Source organism: Phacochoerus africanus, chromosome 16 (genome assembly GCF_016906955.1).
Source record: "Phacochoerus africanus isolate WHEZ1 chromosome 16, ROS_Pafr_v1, whole genome shotgun sequence".
In the NCBI taxonomy this organism is placed as follows: domain Eukaryota; kingdom Metazoa; phylum Chordata; class Mammalia; order Artiodactyla; family Suidae; genus Phacochoerus; species Phacochoerus africanus.
Window position 1 is genome coordinate 43,564,998 of NC_062559.1, and position 22,156 is coordinate 43,587,153.

Genomic DNA, 22,156 nt, shown 5'->3' on the forward strand with positions numbered 1-22,156 from the left:
ATTTCTCTTGGTGGAAGTGGTCAGGCTTTTTTGCTTCTTTCACGGTTTGGTAAGGAGGGTGTGGAGAGCACAAGCCTCCCCCAGGCTGAGAGCTTGCACCCCCACCTTTTAGGGTCGGGTGACTTTATCCTGCTCTGGGGCCTTCCAGGTGGCCCTATGCGAACACTTATTTTACTCTTTAGAGTGGAGCTGAGGAAAGGTGATTTTCTTTCCTTCTTAAAAAAAAAAAAAATCTTATTATAGTTCATCAAATACATTTGAGGCCAAAAAAAAAAAAAAAAAGCTTAAAATGTCGCTTATCCTTGGTTCCTGCTGTCGCACAAAGGGATTGGAGATGTCTTGGAAGTGCTGGGATACATGTTCAATTCCCGGCCCACACTGGGTTAATAATCCAGCATTGCCTCAACTGCAGCTTAGGTCACAACTGTGGCTTGGATCTGATCCCTGGTCTGGGAACTCCATACACCACGGGGCAACCAAAAAGAAAAAAAAAAAAGTGCCACTGTTCTTGGCTAAGTGGTGAATGTGAACTGTGCGGAGCTGGCCGGGGCAGGCTGCAAGGTGCTCCAGGAAGCATCTTCCTGCCAATCCCTTGTATCCTTTCTGATCATCCATAACAGAGCTGGCCCTGGGAGAAGTCTGGCCACAACAAAGACGGCTAATACTCTCTCATTTCTCTAATCCTCGGGTACATTTTTTTTCCCCCCTGCTAGGAAGACGGTTGAGTTTGGTGGCTCCTTTCCCAGGATGGAATTTGACGAGTTATTCTGGCTACATCACTGTGAATAAGACTTACAACAGCAACCTTTTCTTCTGGTTCTTTCCAGCTAAGGTAGGCCTGCGACAGTGCTCTCACAGCTCCCTGATACTCAGGAGCTGACTGTGTTGCTCCAGGTAGAAATACTTGTCTATGGCCAACCTCAGCGATTTTTTTTTTTTTTAAAAAAAACCTCTCAGATTTTTTTCTAAAAATAAGTGCCAGTGACTCTGTGTGCTGTTCCTGTTTATATGCAGGAAACAAATGTTCGTGGGGGAGGTCCAACTTTTAAATTCCTTGTAGCCTTGTTCAGAATGTTAGCGCTGTCACCTTCTTCCTGCCACGGTCTTCTTCCTATCTTTTTGTTTTGTTCTAAAAATACTTGGGGGGCAGGGATGGGTGGTGGGGAGCAAGGGAGGACAAAAAGGGGGGATGATTTCTGAAGTTCACAGGTAATGCATGTCTAAGCCTGTCTCAATTTAGTCTGTTGTGGTCATGGTCTTACTGGGCTGCTCTGTCAATGGACTTTGCTGTGCTAGTTATTATCCTTAAACTCACTCCCTCATGCATCCGGTACCCATTTACTGAGTAGTAGTTTGTGAGGACACGGGGGAGAGAGAACCAAACTCACTCTGTGGGTCTTAAGAAGAGGGGTGGGAAAGACTGGTGATCCAGAAAGGCTTTCTGGAGAAAGGGGCCATTCATCCTCACCCATCCATACCGACACAGGATCATATCTTCTTGTACTTTATCACCTCTGTTTAATGTAAATCAAGGTCACACAATTCTTCAGCACGAGCAAATTACTTTAGGCTTATGGGTACTGTTGGGTTTATTGTAAGAGATGCTGAGATGCGTAAACAAATTTTATCCCACCACAGGGTAATTTTCTATTTTTATTTTCCAAATTGGATTTGCTTTAGAAGCCAGAGAAAACAAAGAAAACGTTATCCCTATGGAGGGTAGGGTTTATATTTGCATATGATTTGCATATAGCAGTATCGCATACGTAATGCCTGAGTAAATTGCTTAATCCAGAGTAGTTGAAACTAAATTGCTTCTCTTGGTCCTGTTGGCTAGTATTTTTTTCACTTTTCATTTCTGTTTTTTCACCCATGGCCTCTGACAGTTCACCAAGTAGATGTGGATGAGGGGAGGCATATAAGAAATGGCGAGGAATTCTAGATACTTTGTAGTTGGGGCTCAGAGTCATTTTCAGACTGTTACCCACTCTGGGAAGCCTCTCCTGGACCCCTTGTTTCTTTCTCCTTGTTATTGTTGAGTGAGGCAGGTAAAGTGTCCGAAGCACAGGATTTAAGGAAGGACTCGCTCTCAGGGTTGTACAAGTGCAAGGCTGGCGCCTGAGCCTATGGACCCCCACCTGGCTTCCGTGCTTCCAGTCCCCATGTGACCCACATTGCCAGAAAGAAACACCTCGGGCAGGCACATCCCGATGGAGGTGGTATGCTGTCGCACGCATTCTCCTGGGATGAAGGCTAGAACAGGAGCCTGAAGGGCAAGTGCAGCCTGCGGGGCCAGCTCTCCTCTCCCTGCTTGGTGTTCCCCAAAGGCCCACTGGAGCTCCACCACCCTCCCCACCTCTCCCACCCCCGCCAAACCTAGTTCCTTCCTCTCTCTTCTGCTTTGGTGGTTGGTTATAAGGCCAGTACGTCCCTCATTGACCTCTCCTTGGTGGTGTTTTTTTTTTGTTTGTTTGTTTTTTGTTTTTTTAGTAATGATTGAGATTTGTGAAAACAGGAATAAATGGTGAGGGAAGGGATTCAACAAAACAACCCAAAGAACCCAGTCTTTTCCTTTGCAGATTGCATCTGAGCAGGTGGACAGCTTTGTCTAGAATATCAGTGATGCTCTGGGGCTCTAAAGGTAGTCAGGGAAATGGACTTGGGTTCTGCTCTCGCTCCTGGTTGGTCGGCAGACTGAAACCCCCTGCAGGGAACAATAAATGGCCTATTGGGGCCCCCTTTGAATTAAATGAAGACCTACCCATGCATCCCCCGATCAGATTATGGTTTTCTGGGCCCAGAATTGTAGCTCTAAACACATTCTAAGATGATCCCAGAAGAGGTAAACATAAGGCCACCACTGCAGGAAAGAAGGTGCCTAAGCCCGCAGTCTTCTATTGGAAGTGATAGACCGAGCTTCCAGGGAGAGAGGCGGGGATGAAAAGATGGTCCCATTGACAAGTGTCACCATGAGCGATTGTTCCAAGTCATCCGCCTTCCAAGACGGGAGCCTACACACGCACAGCCAGGTCTCCGAGGCCCCAAAGCAACCATTCCTGCCAAGCCAGTCAGGCTGTAAATTACGGACCGGGCTAATTTGGGTGAAGGAGACGAAGCACGTGAGAAGGAGAAGCAGTGGTCACCGAGATGGGGCAAGAGTTCCTTTCGTTTGGTAGAAATCTTAGTTTGTTGCCTGCCACGGGGAAGCAGCTGATATTCTCATCAGGAAAGAAATGACCCTTTCCAAAAACTGAAGACAGAATAAGGGATGCAGGAAGGATGCCACACCGGTCATATCCTCTGGGCGATGCTTTGGGACTGCTGTTTCTCAAATTGTGTGTTCCTGTTACTTCTGTGAGACTCCCCTGTTATTGTATACAAATCAGCGCCTAATGGATTCCAGAGCATGAAACTGGTGTGCAGTTGGGGACACAGTCTGCCAGAGAAATGAATAGGCATTTTGCATGAAATGGAAAGTACAATGAAGCCAATAAAATTGTAACAATTACAATAGCTCTTCTTAATTGAACGTTGGCTATGTGCTAATAAGCACTGTGCACCTTCTTCTGTAATGCTTACAAAACTACGTGAGGAGGAATGATTATCCTCATTTTATGCATGAAGGGGATTATAGAGAGGAGATAATTAGCCTCCAGTTAGCCAACTAGTACTAGTAATGGGCAGAACTAGATTTTGGTTTTTTAGTTTTAGTTTTTAAAGATTTGTGTTATTGGCGTTCCTGTGGTGGCTCAGTGGAAACAAATCTGACTGCTATCCATGAGGATGTAGGTTCGATCCCTGACTTCGCTCAGTGGGTTAAGGATCTGGTGTTGCTGTTGAGCTGTGGCGTGGGTCGCAGACATGGCTTGGATCTGGTGTTGCTGTGATTGTGGTTGTGGCCAGCGGCTACTGTTCCAATTGGACCCCTAGCTTGGGAACCTCCATATGCCACAGGTGTGGCCTTAAGCAGACCAAAAAAAAAAAAAAAAATTTGTATTTTAGTTGATTTACAATGTTGTGCCAATTTCTGCTGTATAGCAAGGTGACTCAGATACATATATATAATCTTCCATCATGGTCTATCCCAGGAGATTGGATATAGTTCCCTGTGCTATGCTGCAGGACCTCACTGCTTATTCATGATACATGTAGTAGTTTGCATCTACTGACCATCCCACTCTCTCCCCCCGACCTTGGCCGCCACAAGTCTGTTCTCCATGTCTGGGAGTCTGTTTCTGTTTTGTGGAGAGATTTGTTTGTGCCATATTTTAGATTCCACATATAAGTGACATCATACGGAATTTGTCTTTCTCTTTCTGACTTACTTCACGTAATATGAGAGACTCTAGTTGTGGCAGAACTAGATTTTAAAACTAGGTCCCTGGTGGAGGAATCTTGGCTCTTGATTGGCACGTGCTGATCCTGAGAACACTAGTCATGGAAGGCCACAATAAAGCATTGAAAGTAAAGCTCTTGAGGAGTTTCTGATGTGGCGCAACAGGATTGGTGGTGAGTCTGGAGCGCTGGGACACAGGTTCGATTCCTGGCCCAGCAAGTGGGTTAAGGATCTGGCATTGCTGCAACTGTGGTGGATGATCCCTGGCCCAGGAACTCCATATGCCACGAGTGAGAGAAGGAGAAAAAGAGAAGGAAAAAAAAAGTATAGCTCTTGAGTTAGTCAGGCTTGGATTGCCAAGCGTGATCTCGGGCACATTCTTAACTTCTCTGAGCACTGGTTTCCTGTTTCAAGTGAGGTTCAAAATAGCTACTGAACAGTGATTTAGAGAAAAATGAGATGATGTGATTAAAGTCTGAATGGCGTCTGGTACGTAGTCAGTAGAGTTGCTGGTATTATTTCATCATCATCATCATTATCATCATCATTATTATCAGTTTTCCTAGTATTAACACAAATACTGTACAGAACAAAACCAGTCCCAAGCTGGGCCCTTAAAGAAGGCAGGAAATAAGGAGCAAGTTCCTTATTTGGAATCGGAAGGATTTGGATGGCAGCCAAGAATGTGGATTAATTGTTACTGGGCAAGGAAATTACAAAGTGAAATTGGGATTTGTCATGTTTAAGAAGATAAAATGGCACAGAGATTATTACTTTTTGAAATTAGCATCCCTCTCGCTGGAAAAAAGATAACTCGCATTTGGCGTTGTCCTGTAGACGTGGGAGTAGAGGTAATTCGTTGGATGCATTCAGCCAAAACCTGCCGATCATTTATCTCAACGGTCATGGAGTCAAGAGCTGAGATGTTTGAAGTTGGGCCCAAACCCCTTTATTCGGGACCCCTCTTGCTTCTCGGGCCAAGGACAGCGGCTGGGGTTCCTGGGGTCTGAGGAAGGTCGGCATCAGATTGGGGGGTCAGCCAGGCCAGGACAGGGGGAGCCATGGGGGCACCTGGAGGCAACATTTGAGGTGCTCCCTCCGTCTTAAGACCACACAGCTGCTGGCCCGCCCCAGCAGGCCCCAGGGAAAGCGAGAGAGCACAGGGTTGGGTGAACACGGTCCCCACGTCCACAGTGCCGTGCGAGGGCAGCGAGCCACTCTGGTGCTCATGCGCCAAAGCAGAAGGCATTCTCTGGGAGCAGAAGAGCAGGTCTCCAAAGGTCCCTGAAATGAGATAATGTGTCCTTTGGACAAGCAGGACAGCCGCCCCTGAGAGGGCAGGCTTGGGGCCAGGGCCTCCGCACAGGCTCCATTCACTCCCTCTGGGTGTCTGGACTGCTTCAGTAACAGTCAGGGAGGTAGAAGGCAGGGGCCCCCAAACTTGCTACAGCTCATCAGGCGTACCTGGGGAGCTTTACAAAGAGCTCAGTGACCAGCCCCTCCCAGCAGAGATTCTGACTCTTTTGATCTGCAGAGGGCCCAGGGATCAGTATTTCTGTCAAGCTTCATAGTGATTCCAGTGCAGCTAGTCCGTGCACTTGAATTTGGGAAGAGAGAAGGGGGGTCAGGGTGCTGGGATTCTCGTCGCAGGTCTGCAGTCCCTTGCTGTATAACTTGGGACGGAGCATTTACCCTCTCTGAGCCTCCGTTTCCTCATAGAGAAATAGAGATGCAAACGTAGTTGATGCCGAAGGTCCTTTCCCAGGCTTGCGACCTCTGGTATCTCTAGTTTGAGTCGGCTGCCTATAAGACATGGCTCAGCGTACAACCCAAGATCCAGGAACTCTAAATCAGGGTCTAGGTTGGGTGCAGGAACTCCTGAATTTGGAGCCTCTGTAACTAGCCAGGTCACCAACCCCCAGCAGAGCCCCCCGGGATCCTCGTTTCCTGTATGCATGCTCCTGCGTTGTCCCCTTCCACACCGAAGCAAGGCTGGCCTTTGCAACCAACGCATTAAAGCAGAAATGTTAGTGTGACTTCCGAGGCTGGACTGGTAACGGCGATGCTGCTTGTGCCTTGGTGTTTTGGACCCCTCTGAGGGAAGCCAGATGCCACGCGGAGAGGATGCTGAAGCAACCATATAGACAAACCCTTCTGCAGAGGAAGCGAGGCCTCCACCCTCCAGCCAACCTTGGAGCCAGGCCTTCAGGTGACTGCCGTCCCAGCTGATACCCTGACTGCAGCATCACGAGAGACCCTGAGCTGGAACCAGATATACCCAGATTCGAATCCTACAGAAAGCATGGGAGATAAAAACTGACTATTGTTGTCTTAAGCCACTACATCTTAAAAACACATTATGCCGCATGTGATAGCTAATATTGCTTCTAGTCATGTACTTTTGTGCTGTGACTGTGATATCTTGTGACATCGAGAACTATGGGAGTGACTGGTGACTCCTGTGCCAGTTTTTGGTTGTTTTGTGTGTATGTGTGTTTGTTTTTTTTGTTGTTCTTTGTGTTTTTTGCCTCTCGGCTCCAAATCTTCCCTCTTACCTGCTCCACGATACTTTAAATACTTTAAATATTTTTTTCCTACACAGTGACCATATTAAGCTTTGTCAGTAGAGGGTGCTGGAAGGACATTGCAGGAGGAAGTTGGCTTCTCTTTCCTGGCCCCTTGCCCTGTGTCGTGATTCCTCTCCGGCCTGCCGCCCAGACTGTCAGCAATGCAAGTGGTGGGGCGGGAGGGGGGACAGATATTCAGTGGCACTTGGCTGGTTCCCCAGACCACGACGACCCTCAGCAAGCTTATAGTCTGGACTCTGTCTCCAGGGACCGACCTGGCTGCGGCCTTCTCAGCGTAGGCACCATTCATTCCAGGTCTTGCCAGCGAGCAGGCTTCCCACAGTCCAACTTTCTCTGGAGTCCTCTCGCCAGCCTGGACCACCTGCACCTCCGAGCATGCTTTCCCACAGCCCTTCTGACGTGGACATCATGCGGTGTTGGTTGTGAGCCTTCAGGCAAACAGGCTCCCAACATCCTGACGGCCACTGCCTTCCTCACCCCACCAGTCACAGCCCACTGTCCGTGGAGGCCTTTCCTACTTGCCTAGGGGATGTGGGCCAGCTTTGCCTGGGAACCTCAGTGAGCTTCCCAGCCACCCAGTGGGCCACAATCATACCTTCTGTCTGGGATCATAGCCATGGGAAGGGCCACACCTCACCTTAGGAGTCTGTCTCCCTCAGCCCAGGGTGCTCGTTGGAGTTTTCTTTACGTATTTGTGGTTATTCTCCCATTATACTGAATACCTCTTTTTCGTAAAATGTCCCTATTCTTCAGTGAACGCAGGAAGCTATCTCCCAGGCTGGCCTTTGGTCAACACTGGGGAAGTGGCCCATCGAGAAGCAGACCTTCTGACGTTCTGTCCCCACTCTTGCCCTGGGCTGGATGTGATACTCACGGTTGATGGGGGCCAGGGCAAACCCTAGAACTCGTGGCAGAATTAAAGGTCAAAGTTTCCAGGTAAAAAATAATAGTTAAAAAGATGGGAAAAAAATGAAGAGTTAAAATGACGGTGTGGTTACTGAGAAGGCGTCAGGAGGCAGGGCAGCCAGTCAACTTTTCTCTCTCAGCCTTATTCTGCCAAGACCTGTGGATCGCTCATCTGTGCTTCGTTCAGCTGTTGGCAGATCAACACGCTTTGCTTCCACATGCTTTTGGCAGAAAATGGCTACACTACAGTATCCAAGTTTACCTGTCCTTGGGCTATGCAATCAACAAAGATGAACGGGCTCTTCTTGGGAGCAGGGTGTGACTGGCCCAGTTGGGGTCATGGGTTCCCTCTTGGTCCAGTCAGCTAAGGCTGAGTGTGCCTGGTCATGTGATAATACACTCAGCTAATGGGTCCTTTCCATTGGCAAATTGGAGGGTCTGTTTTTAGAGAAGAAGGTATGGGCTGGACAGATCTCTTAAAATATGTCTACCACTTGTAATTCAGCAAATATACAAGAGGTCATAGACATTTGTCTTCTTTAAACTTTCACTGTTTATCTTCCCTTTTATATGGATTTATGGCTTCAGGGATCTGGACTAGAAGGTAGTTGAGTGAGACAAATCAACAAGGAAGTACCTAAATGGTAAATTACCACGTCCAGAGCTGTGTTCACACGCTGCAGCATGCTTAGTGTGCCTGATTCCCTTTGAGAAATGAAATGTTAACATGGAGAAGAAAGTAACTTTTTCAGCCATTTCTTTCTTTGCATCAAGAAGGAAAGTCAGGAAGTTCCTTGTGGCTCCATGGGTTAAGGACCTGGTGTTGTCACTGCAGGGGCTTGGGTCACTGCTGTGGCATGGGTTTGATCCCTGGCTCTGGATCTCCCATAGGCCGTGGGCATGGCAAAAGAAAGGGAGGAAGGAAGGAAGAGAGAAAGAAAATCAAGTCTTTTCTTCGACACTCTCTCCCCATTCATTCTAAAGTCCAGCTTTCTGAAAGGAGGCATAAACAGAGAGGCCAGAACTATGTCTTGAAAGAACGAGAGTCAGGCAGAAAGCTTAGGGAGGAGAAAGGTACAGAGGATTCTAGGGAGGTGTAAGTTGACTCAAATTGATGAAGCAATTCAAAGCTCGATGAGCATCAGTGGGAGCTTGGGAGGCATGTAAGGAGGCCTCAGGACAGAAAAATTTTGGGAAAAGGTCCTTCTCCATATGATGATGCAGTGGCAACAGTCATAGCATAGGAAGTTTTTAGTGAGTGGTCGAAACCAACCACTCTAAGTAAAATGCCTCTGAAAAGCACGGAGGGTCTTAAGCAAGTTGTTCATATGTGCCGGGGTATGTATGTAGAATTAAAGTGTTATTAGGTACCTAGTTAATGATTCTCATCACAAAATCAATTGCTTTAAATAAAAAGTTCTGGCTTAAGGTAATACCCTTAGTGTAGCTGCTGAAATATCAGCTGAACTGGGATTCGTGTGGCAAAATGGGAGTCCATTCAAACACACGTGGGGAGTTTTAAGACATTCACTTGGGGTCCCAATGACTTCAGCCACAACAGAGCACAGTACTTACACCAAGCAAATGAGCAGTCTCTGCATTTAGAAGTGTGAAGGGAAGCTTAATTCATTTAGCCCTTGCACTTCTTATTTTAAGCGGTACCAGTGACTTGGGTCTACAGGGGTTAGGGTGCTGTTTTCTTACAAAGTATGGTGTTCCTTGTCGGGAGCTGGAGGAAGGGGTGGCTGGAGTAGGTTCCCAGCCCTAGGCATTGGCAGTGGCAGAAAATATTTTCCCAGTTGCTGAGGTTCCTAAAATTCTCTAGGGTTACGCCAATAAGTCTTCTGCAGAGAATACAGTCTTGTTACCTGAGCGTGCCTGTCTTTAGGGCTCCCCTGGCCCCGGTGCACGAGTGTCTGCTTCAGGGATAACGTCCATGGCCTGGATGGAAGATTATCTCTACCACGTGATACCCGAAGATGGGTGGGGGCAGGGCCAAAAGGAAGACTCCGAGCATAAGGGGGTGCTTACCACGTGGGAAGCAGTGGGGCAGGAGGGTTGAGTACTGCTGTCATTTCGTTCATGTCACCATATAGAGCCTCCTCTGTGCCCACTTAGAAGCAAGGGTAAAGGAAGAAGCTGGGTGTTTCTAAGATTCTCTTTAGATCCAGGATGTTCAACCAAATAAATGAGCCGCGCTTACTTGGAATGACAGTGTATTAACACAGAGGATTGACTTTTTCACGGTCATGGTGAAATAAATTTGCTACTGTGAGAGAGGGTGACATCTTTGTTGGAGATCTGAAAAACAATGGGTAACCTGCGTCCTGGGCGGTTCATTCAGGAAGGAACCCTGAGGAAGGAGTGGCCAAGTTCACGAATTGGCCACCAGGGGTCACCAGAAGAATTGAAAGGGCTCCTGAGGCAAAACCAGACTCCTGTTCCCCAAGAAGAGGGAAGATCTGTGGGACCTGTGTGCCCTCACCCTGCTCTTGACAGAGAGACTTCTCGCCTCATTATGAAGGATTCTTTGTCCCTTCTTTTTTATGTGGAGTTGCCTTGTCCCTTCTTTTGGGTCATCTTGCTACACGACCCTGACCTATATGTCATGAGGAGAGATTTTTCTTTTCTTTTCAATTAAATATGTAAATGCTTATCAGGAGGGGATTGCTCCCCTTTCAGGTCTTAGGTCAAATGCTGGCCCATCACCATAGGTCTTCTTTCAGTATTGGATCTAATGTCTCTCCCTTGCCCTTTCCTATCACCCCCCTTATGTAATTGCTTTTTTAATGCCTGTCTTCCCACCCGACCAGAACAATAATCAGAGCTAACATTGAAGTGGCCGTGGCAGGCACTGTTCACGTGCGGGGAATAGAATAACTTGGAAGTTGCACAGCGATCTGGTATAATAGACATTCTTCTTCTTCTTCTTTTTAAGCAGAAGGCACTGAAGATGCAGAGAAGTTACATAATTTGTCCAAAGTCACACAGCTGGAAAATAGCATAATTAGAATTCAGACCTGGACAGTCGGGTGCCCAAATCCATGCTTAATCATTAGTCATTAAGTATCCTACTTGTCCATAAGTGGACATTGATCTGTGTCCCCAGCCCTAGAATCAAGCCCGTCGGTGTTATATGTTGAAGGAATGAATATATTGTGGTGAATTCAGAGTGCCGACTCTTCAGCCAAATAACAGTATGACTGTAAATCAGCTATAATGGAAAAAATAGAAATCATTCTTAAACAAAAAGCAAATAATGATATGAACTGGACATGAGGTTTCCACAACATGCTGTTAAGTGAATACAGCAAATATAGAGTATTCTGTATAGCCTGATTCTATTGTTGAAAAAAAAATTGCTTATATATATAGTACATATAACATCTACAAGATATATGTATATTTATATAGGGGGAGGTTGAGAGGGGCAGGCATAGAGAAAAATCTGGAAGACTAATGCTCCTATGATCATCTCTAGGAAATAGGATTAGTTGAACAAGGGGGATTTTTTTAATACCCTCTCTGAAAAAAAATTAAGAATAAGTACTTGCTTTGTAATATAAAAAGCTTGAAGTAGAATTTTTCAAGTTTTTGACAAAAATAAACACATTCTCTCTTGTTTCATACACTCTTAAATGATAGCTTCAAAATAATAGAGACTTTAAAAGTCCTGAATTTTGTAACTCTGTATATAACTAAAGCACTCAGTCTTACTTTATTTGGTCCCGCGTTTTGCATTGTGGTTTTGTTTAGGAGTCTGCATTTACGTTTATTCTTTCCTAAACAAGGGGTGGTGAGCCAAAGAAGGGCTTCATTCTCACAGTTGAGAGCGAAGTGTATCACCTGAGGTATTATCGCATAAGAACTTTATGGCATCATTATCAATCTAGTTATTGTTATATGTCCTGACATTGTGATACCATATCATCTTACAGAAGTCCACAGGCTCTGTTATAATGAACTTTTGGGGTTTTTTTGCATTGAACCTGTGCACCTTTCATTTCCAGGGTCTGACTTTTGCATCTCCTTCCAGATAAGGGCAGTATTAGTTCACAGGTTGGTTGGCTCATCAGAGTAAGAAGATGTGTGTATCTGGAGTTTTCTTTAAGAAATGGGCTTCTTCAGAGGTTGTTGGGCTCCTTCCTCTCCTTCAGGAAAGTAAATTTGAGGAGCAAGGTCAGCTGAGGTTAGAGGTGTGTATGCAGATCTCTTATTATTTAAGCATTCCAGGAATGCAGTGTCCTGTGCTTCAAAGTTGCATAATAAAGATGTTTGGCACCTGAGGTGTTGACTTGACTTTGTAGTGTGGCCTCTCAGGATCAGCTTATTTTTCTGAGAGTCCGGAGGTCCCATCATTGTGCCAGGTCACAGGAAGGAACCTGAAAAGCAAGGGAGAATAGGGTGCAGACCAGAAGGCCTGGGGCATCCAAGAGGGCAAACGCTCCCCCATCCTCCAGATTCTCAGCCCTGCCTGCACATGAATCCCCCTGGGAGCTTCTAAAACAGACCGATGCTGCCTCACCCTAGACCACTTGAATTGGAATCTCTGGGATTTGGACCTGAACCGTAGTTGGGTTTGGTTTGGTTTGGTTTGTTTGTTTTTGCTTTGGCCAAACCCGTGACATGCAGAAGTTCCTGAGCCAGGGGTCAGACCCGTGCCACAGCAGAGACCTGGGCCACAGCAGCATCAGCACCAGATCCTTAACCCACGGAGCTACGCAGGAAGTCCTGAGCAGTAGTCATTTCAAGAAGCTCTCTAAGGTGGCCAAGATTGAGACCCACTGGCTCTTGTGTCACCCTCCACGGCTTCTCGATGCTCCGCTGCACATGAGGAAGGAACTGCGGAGCTGGAGCTCCCTGGACTCTCAGTATCTCCCATGCGCCAGAGGCTGGAACTGCTTCTCTCCAGATTCCAGGGTCTCTTCCCCTCTGATGCACTCCTGCTGCTGAGTGAATCCCAGAGGAGGGTGGCCCTGGAGAGCGGTAGTGAATATAACAAGGTGGAGGATCCATGGGGAGATAAACATCACTTACTCAAACCAAACACACACAGCTGGGGCCAAGCAGACTAGAGCAGAGCTGGTTCCATTGATTCAGCCCAGTAGAGTTGACAATATCATTTTAACTCTAGGAAAATGATACACTTTCTCCTCAGGGTCCTCAGGCAAGCCTGTGAGGTGGGCATTAGCACCCTTTGATGGATGAGGCAGTGGAGGCCGGAAAATGCGAGGGCCGGGATCGCACAGCTATGATGTAGCCAAGTAGAACGAACCTGTCTGACTGCAGGTTCCGGAGACACTCTGCTTCCCCGCAGCGGCTTTGAGTTTCGTTTTTTCTGCTTCAGCTTGTAAGTCCCTGGTTCTCTTGAATTCTTTAGGGACCTTTGCAACAATTGAGGCAAGAAAACGAACTAGTGAAAAATGACCAGAGAAGATGACCAAAGGAGAAAAAAAAAAAACAAAAAAGCCCAAATAAACAAACAACTGTTCCCTGGGGGAGGAAACAACTCACTTTTCCTCTTCTCTCTTTTATGGTTTACATAACAATCGTCTATCTGCCTGTAGTGTCTCTGTTGCAGCAATAGCTGACCTTTGTAGAATATGCATTGTACTGGACTTGATGATGATGAGTTTATTTAGTCCTTCCCACAAACACATGGCATGAGTACGCTTATGGATCCCTCTTTTCCAAATGGGGAAACTGAGGTCCAGAGGGCAGAGGCAGCCTGCCTAAAGTCACGCAGTTAGTGGGGAGTAAAGCCCAGGCTGGGATCCACTTTGGGACCAGAGCTCACACACGTCTCCGTTACACTGTGCTGACTGTTGGAGCTACAGCCCTACTGATCTGAGTTCCCAGACTGACTCTGGGCTCCTCTCTTTTCTACCTGTTTCCTTAGTTATAACAATCATGTGGGCTTAATGTGCTTTTGTCGTGCATTATGCTTTACAAATACCATTTCATTTAATCCTTGCACACTGGGAAGTGAGACTCCAGTGGCCCCTCCAGCTGGAGGCTCTCCTCCAGCTCCTGACGGTTCTGACAACTGCATCTCTTTCAGCACGTTCCCTTGGGCCCTTCCCAAAGCTGTCAAAGGACCTTGTAGATTTTTGGTGACTAGAGAAGAGAAATCCCTCGGTCCCTGCTGTCCTTATGGTTAGAACCCTTTGTGATCGGCTCTTGCTCCAGGCCCTTGGCTGTGGGTCCCAGATCACCTTCCCGTGAGTTAGTCTTGGCTTCTGCCCGCAGCCTTCTCACATCATCCGGGTGGATGAACCAGGCCCCTCCGGCTCCCAATACAACCCAGGATCTGTGTGACTGGGTTAAGCATGAGGCTGCAGGATTTCGTTCTGGGCTGAAACAGTAGGGTCCTGTCTTGCCAAGCCTGGCTGACGGGACATCAAATGAGCCATGACATCGAACGAGGACCGGCCGTCACATCTTACTGGGAGCCTTGCGGAGGCCAAGTGGAGCCTCTTTCAGATCGCTCCGGAGGATCCACCTTGGGCCAGGCAGTGTCTCTTTGATTTGAGGATTTCCCCGTCAGTTCCCCTCTGTCTACAGCATCATTCCCTGGCTCTCCTTGGGGCCGAATCCTTTTCAGCTTCCAAGTCTCAGTTCTGCTCCGAGGCTCCCATTGAGAACTTCTCTGATCACTGTGACTACGGGAGGTGCCTCTTTGTTAGGCCTTATTTGCTCTCTTAACATGAGAGCAAATTTTTCATCTTCCACACTCGATCATTGATTTAACTGTCTGTATTGCCCATGAAATGTAAGCTCGAAGAGGACAAGGACCTGTCCCTTTCACTCACTGCTCTGCTCGGACTTCCTCCTTGCGTAGTGCTGACCCCAGTGAGGTACTGAGTGAGAGCAGTAAAGGCCCCGTTGTCATCAGGGGTGATGGCGTTGACTACTGCCAGGAGCTAACTTCCAGCACCCCAACCCTGCCAGTGACCTTTTCTTATTTACGTCTCACACGTCTCCTAAATACCTTGTGTAGGGTTTTGTGGCTGTTGTTTGCACGGACTGAATGACTGGGGGCCTGTCTGCTTATTCTCAGGTTCGTCGTGTTGAATGAAGTTACAGTTGTCTCTGTGACCTCTTGCTGCGTAAATAAAATCGGAAAGGGAGTTTGGGGTCTCAGTTAAAGGGGCGAATTATTACTGCGGAGGATGGATTCTTTGTTGCACCTCTTTGGGAATATGTTGGTCCAGGGGAAGAGTCCCCAGAAAGGGTTTTGTTTTTCTTTCTTTCTTTCCGTTTTACAGCTACACTTACGGCATATGGAAGTTCCCAGGCTAGGGGTGGAATCATAGCTGCGGCTGCTGGCCTACACCACAGCCACAGCAACGCCAGGATCCTTAACCCACTGAGCAAGGCCAGGGATCAAACCTGCTTCCTCATGGATATCAGTTGGGTTTGTAACCCACTGAGCTACAGTGGGAACTCTGGGAGTCCCCAGAAAGTTTAAACAGCTGCAAAAATAAAACCATGCCCTAGGTGGTATGCTGGGTGTCTAGGGGCGTTCTGAGGCAATGCTTCTACAATGCAGGGGGTTTCTGGCTGTTGGCGAGAAGAGATTTACCTGCACAAGGTAGATACCAGCATGAGAGACAAATACTAATTCAGAACAACAGGCGATGACAGCGCTTGGCTTGTGGAGTGGTCATTGGGGTCTGGGAAGGCTGGGTGAGATTCAGTCAAGGCTGTGGAAGACAGAGGATTTGGGTCAGTTTGCTTGGGTCTATTCTTAGCACTCTGTGTAGTCACTGGGTCCTTTGTCCCTTCTAGATAGATCCATGGAATGCTCCAGTCGTCCTCTGGCTGCAGGGTGGGCCGGGAGGCTCGTCCATGTTCGGCCTCTTTGTGGAACACGGACCTTATGTTGTCAGAAGAAACATGACCGGTGAGTACTGCTTGGACTCCGTTTTCCCCTGGAGAATTCTTTATTTAAAGCTTCTATCTGCTCTAGAAATAACTTAGAGTGAACACTGAACTACTGTGAATGGCTTAACAGTTCCAGGTTATGAAAACATAACTTTCTGGCAACATCTGTCCAAGAAGAAAGAGCCAGCAGGACGAGTGTCCTGGCCGGGCTGCTTTCTCCCTTGAAATTTGGGTGGAAGGTTCTAAGCTGTGTTCTGCCAGTCTGCTGCTGACTCACGCGATCGGGCTCACGAAAACAGTTAGCATTTATTACTATGTGGGCGAGCCCTTTTGCGTGGAAATAATGGGTGGAATTATATCCACCATTAGTCACATGAACTGAACACTGTATGGTTCCATCATGTAAATGATCAGATATCTTAGAAACAAGATACTGTGGGCTGGGCTGGGTAAAGGAAAGACTGGAGGGGGGCAGCCCACGTCCAGCTGTAACCCAGGTTTACCTCCATCTCATTTTTTACTTTTCCTGAGTCGGGATTTGAAGGGCGAACCCGTTTGTGAAGTCAGTATACTCCTGTATACACTTTTGTCCAAGTTGTGGTTCTCTTCAGCGTTGATGGGAGGAAGCGGATTCTGGAGAATCAGGTCTGAAGGATGATGCCCCCAATTGGACAGATGAGTTCATTGCATCCATGCTTACTGGGTGTTTCTGCCTGAACCAGCTGCATGGAGTTTTGTTTCCAAAGTACATCTTAGATGTCGAAACTCTCTGGTTCTGGGGACAGTGAAGGAGAGAAGGGGGGGAAGAAAAGGTGCAGGTGTCTGGTCCCCACCATGAGAGTATGACATGGTGTCAGAGGGACGCCAAGGGTTTGTTGCCATGGAGAGGACAGGTGGGCATGTTGGCTCCTAACCAGAGCTAAACCTTACTTAGGTGGGATGCTTTTTCTAAGGACCCAGTCTAACACCTCCTCTTTGCTTTACTAGTGCTTGCCAGAGACTTTCCCTGGACCACTACCTTCTCCATGCTCTACATTGATAATCCAGTGAGTACCCCCCATGGGCCTAGGAAAGGGCAGTGTTGGCCTCACTTGTCTTTTTTCTTTCATTAAGTGCATTTGAGAAATAGAAAAAAAATACAGATTTCCTTTTTTTTAATTTTAAAAATATAATTATCTATTAGAAAAACACAATAGAGGTTTAATTTTTCTAACATGTACCATTCCATCCACGTTTGGGAATTTTACTTGCTACCGTCTCACCTTCCTTCTTTTTTAATCTTATGAAACATCGTTTTTCCTGGATTATACCATCTGGGGAAAGGGATCCGTTTCTTCCCACTGGTGATATGACTGTCTCCATATTGTGGGCTCTCGTATAGCATGGGAACTCCTGATTTTTTGAGTAGAGTTCTAGATATAAAAAGTCAAGGGTGGTCCCCTTCACTTATTACAGTAAGCAGAATGTCTCCCCTTGGGGGAGTAAAATGCAGAAATCTCCTTGGGAAGTTTTTGTTTTGTTTTGTTTTGTTTTGTTTTGTTTTTTGTCTTGCTGTCTTTTTAGGGCTTTACTCACAGCATATGGAGGTTCCCAGGCTAGGGGTCCAATCGGAGCTGTAGCCGCCAAGCCTATGCCACAGCCACAGCAACACAGGATCTGAGCCACGTCTGCGACCTACACCACAGCTCATGGCAATACTGGATCGTTAACCCACTGAGCGAGGCCCAGGATCGAACCTGCATTCTAATGAATGCCGGTCAGGTTCGTTCACTGCTGAGCCACAACGGGAAGTCTGGGAAGTTCCTATGAAATTGAATTAAATACACTGCAAAATAGGAAAGTTAACTTTAAGGTCAACTTCTGCAGATTGGGGGTGTCATTGTCCTCTAATTTCTCTAACTTCTTTCACTTCCAGGATGGTTCAAAGAGAAAACATAAATAAGGAGAAAAGAAATCCAACATTCTTTTTTCCCTGTCTCCTCCCATGTTTTATCCTCTCTCCTAGTCTATTATTATAATTCCATTTTTTTTCTTGCTTTTTAGGGTGCACCCGAGGCATATGAAAGTTCCCAGGGTAGGGGTCGAATCAGAGCTGCCACTGCCGTCCTGCACCACAGCCGCAGCAATTCACCGTCTGAGCCACATCTGCAACCTATGCCCCAGCTTGCAGCAACACTGCATCTTTAAAGCCACTGAATGAGGCCAGGGATTGAAACTGAATCCTCATGGATACTAGTCAGGTTTTTAACCTGCTGAGCCACAATGGGAACTCCTATAATTTCATATTTAAATAAAAGTTTAATTAAATATCCTATTCCCTTGGGTGTTTGGAGAAAAAACAAAAACAAACATATTCACAACTGGGTGTGTGTTTGTGAGGGGATTCCTTATACATATTATTGACACAAAATAAGTAGTAGGTTATCTTACTGATTTACAGCTCAGTTGTCCATGAACTTGAAGGTCCTTATACCTATGTCCTTGTAGGTATAAGGAAATATTAGTTTAAAGCTAATCTTTATTCTAAAGCCCCTTATCTGCTGAATGAAGGTGAAAGCGCTTAGTGGCCATATTTCCCACATAGAAATGGGGGAACACACACACACACATACGCACACACACACACACCTCTTTTATCTCCAGCCTAGAGAGTTCCTTCAGGTTTCAGAGAGGAGACAACTTTGGGTCCTTTGATACTGTAGTAGGGGCCAGGAAAGGTGAATTCCTGGTCCTTAAATCAAGGCCTGGCAGGGTCTCCACTGTGAGATCAGAACAGCTCAGCCACTGACCCTAGGGCGGAGCTCTGTGCTGCTATTTTATTTGGGCTTGGAGGAGGGAGGGGGAAATAGGTGACATGCAGCATCCGCCTGTGAGGATGGCTGAGCGCAAGTGGGGTGATGGCAGAAATCTGAGGTCAAAGGCATGGTCTTTGGAATAAAGTTGATTTCAGGATCTCCAAGCAGCGCATGTGTTGCTCTGCGTTTATACCTGCTTATTTATTTCACCTGCAGGTGGGCACAGGCTTCAGTTTTACCGACCATCCCCAGGGATATGCAGTCGATGAGGATGATGTGGCTCGAGATTTATACAGGTAAAGGCTCTGGCGCTCTCCTGGCCGCCTTCAGACTGAACGATTTTTCATTTTCAGAAGGAAAATTCTTCTGGTAGTAGAAGTATTATTGATTGGTCCCCATAGTCCAATACCTGAAGATCTTTTAAGAATGCTTCCACATGAAGAGCTTGATCTGTTTTCCACTTCATTAAACTATCATTGATGAGTGTGAAAGTGGCCTGCAGAGAAAGTAGCAAGAAGAGCTGACATCTGAAGGCACTATTTTAATTTTATAAAAATACCCTTCGAAAAAAACAATAGAAATGGAGCAGAATTATTCAACCAAAGATTATTTTCCAGTGTTTCAACTAGATGCCTAAGAGGTTTCTGCTTGCTTTCCAAGATTATATTTAACTTTGCATTTGCCAAGAAACATCATCTCCCATGTTTGTTTGTTTGTTTTCTTTCCCAGGATTTCTCCTTTTGTGGCCTTCACAAAATGCAATTTTTTACTCGTGTTTCAGCTTTGTGACTTTCAGAGGGAAAGCTCCGTTTGTTAGCTCGTCTTACTTTTCCCTTCATATTACAAATTATTCTTTTCCAAAAAAAAAAAATTGAAGAAAAAATGTCAAGTTGTAAACTTGATCCAACGGTATCCATTATAATTTCTTCTTTTCTTTTTCTGACGTTCACTATTTTTAGTACTTTTTTTTTTTTTTTTTAGTAAATGACCTTTCTTCTTTGGTCACACTTTTTCCAATCTGTAAATTATTGCTTGAGACCAAGTTCTGGATTCTCTTTGATCACTAGGGCACCCCCTTTCTGGGTGCATAATAATAACGTTACGAAAAGAATCCTAGTGGCTAGAAAGCGTTAACTAGCTCCACCGCCCTACCCCCCCCACCCACTTTCCCTGAACACGCAGTCTGCTAATTATTTGGTGAGCAAACCCCACCAATCCCCAGAGTGAAAGTGAATCTAATAGGAGTCAGAGTTTTTTGATCTCTGACAAAAGCTTCCCGTTTTCTTCTTCTTTCTCCCCAAGGCAGATGGCTAGGGGGAGTGGAAAGAGGAACTTCCGGCTTCTCTCCTGGAGGTGTTTCTCTCTTCTCTGCTGACCCAGAAAACGATATGGCTGTTGTTTGTCTGCCACGCTTTCATGTGCCACATGGCCCATTATTTTAACACTTTCATTCAGTCTCCAGGCGGCTTGACTAGGACCCACCCTTCTGCTTCCAGATACAGAGGGTCCTGGGGGCAGATTGGCCAGATTCTGGCAGGGGTCCCTCCCCTGCTCAGCAGCTCCCTCTTTCCCGCCGCAGACATAATCCCGACGGCTGTCCTTACAATTTACTCAAGCACCATGTCTTTCTCATTTAGCACTGACGGTGGGCTCTCTTTTTTCAGATGGAAACCTGTTTCTCCCTTGTTCCCCCTCCTACGCCCACCCTCTTTTGGCTCCAGTCCAAACAACTAAAGTGGTTTAACTAGCAAACACCCCGAGGGCGGAGGGTCTGTGTTAAAGAAACGCATCAGACCCTGGAAGCCAGAGCCTGGCACGCACGCCCTTCCTTTGCTGTCTCTCCTGCCCCTCCCCCAGAGATGGTCGCAGCTTCCAGTTGACCCTCTGCGTGGATATTTACTGCTGACATGTGGTTCGTCTCCTCTTGCAAGACATGTAAAGAGAACCTATTTCAAAGCAGCCATTGTTTATAGCTGTTGTAGTTCTTTTTGCTTCAGGCTCTCAGAACTGGAAAATAGCTAATCAGGGGTAGTGCAGAAAACTGATTTCAGCTGTTTCCTTTATAGTTTATACTATTTATTTCCCTTTGTTGACTGCATTCTTCTCTCCAGCTGTCCAGATGGATGTTTGGAATAAGAAGGTTGCTTTGAAACCTAGAAACGGGCTACTACAGGTTTGAAGAGTAGGCCTTTTTTTTCCTCCCTTCGAAAACCATTTCTTTTTTTCTGAAAATCCTGTTCCGTTATTAATGCCCGGCTGTAAGGAGCAGACTCCTAAACAGACATTTGGCATTCACGTTTAGGCTGCTTTTCTGTGTGTTTAGAAATGAAACTTTTCCACTAATAAAATGTTCATTTTTTTTTTAAACTATTTGGAATGTGTTTGGAGCCACAGTACCTCTGGGTTTAGAAAAATATAGATTTCCTAAAGGATAATAAGTTTATTACCTTTAAGTTGGAGTAGACCAGCTGGTGCCACTCTCTCCCTCCACCACTATTTTTTGGCCTGTTCTGTGCCAGACACTGTTCCTGGTGCTGCTGATAGAGTCATAGGCAAGCTCCCCAGTCCCCACTCTCTTGGTGTGCCTGAAGTTATTTTCTTAGCAGCCAAATAGAAAGGCTACGGTTCTAATCCACATATTGGTTTGCATGGGAAATAGTATCTAGTGCTAAACAGAACTACAAGACAACGTGACTATGAGACAGGTTATTAAATGACAACATGGCATGATCAGAGCAGGCGGAGAAGATCACCGCCCGGCCACACTAGATGTGGAACAAGTGCATGGAGGTGGCTGGTTCCGCATCTGATGCAGCAGAACCAAACCACCGCGATTCTTGTTGCCACGCTTCTTTCAGTCCGTCCCTCAGTGACTAAGGATGCACCTTGTTTGGCTTTTGTTGGTATGGAGCTTCTGCTGAGATTATTTTAACCTTGATTCTCCTGACTGTCTTGTATTTATTATGCCCTTGACTCCATTAGAGCTGACTGAAGTTCAGGGCTGTCTTTGGATCTGTAATGCATTGTCGTTTACATCTAGCGTCTCTGCCCCAAACTCACGTCCTCTTAAAAAAAACAAAACAAAAACTGAGTGGTATTTTTGCCCTTGCAATGTGTTTCATCCAGTTGTCTTTTAATGTACCTTTCTGCCACCAGAGAGCCTTTGACTAAAATTCTACTTAACCGACAAGGCCTTGGCACAATGCCAACAAGTTTGCCAGATGGAATCACTTGGAAGAGAGGTGTTTCTTGTGCTGTACAGCACTTGTGCCTGAATAAATGCATGGAGCAGGTGCGCACACACGTGTGTTTGTGTACTGTGTTTTTTTTTTTTTTTTTAGCAATTCTACTGCTAAAATTTGAAATTTTATATGGACATGATTCTAGATTTTATTTTTTATGTTTTGGTCATCCTGCGGCACATGGAGTTCCTGGGCCAGGGATCAGGTCCGTGCTGCAGGTGTGACCCATGCCCAGGGTCCTTAACAGTGATTGGGGATGGCACCTGCATCCTAGCAGTCCAGAGACGCCACCAATCCCACTGCACCGCAGCGGGAACTCCTAGGTTTTATGTTTAAGCAAACCCGCATCATACTATGTATAGTCCTTGACTGAAACGCAGCTCTATGAGCAAATGCATAGGT

At 46.3% G+C, this 22,156-nt stretch overlaps 1 protein-coding gene across 6 annotated transcripts in view; it reads left to right on the forward strand.

Moving 5' to 3' along the window:
* CPVL (carboxypeptidase vitellogenic like) overlaps nt 1-22,156 on the forward strand; it is a 129,386-nt gene that overhangs the window by 25,095 nt on the left and 82,135 nt on the right. For all 6 annotated transcript variants that reach the window (XM_047763734.1, XM_047763730.1, XM_047763733.1 and 3 more), the window contains 4 exons: nt 714-832; nt 15,622-15,736; nt 16,705-16,763; nt 18,729-18,808. In XM_047763734.1, coding sequence (XP_047619690.1) covers nt 714-832; nt 15,622-15,736; nt 16,705-16,763; nt 18,729-18,808 — 373 coding nt within the window. The remainder of the gene's footprint in view (nt 1-713; nt 833-15,621; nt 15,737-16,704; nt 16,764-18,728; nt 18,809-22,156) is intronic.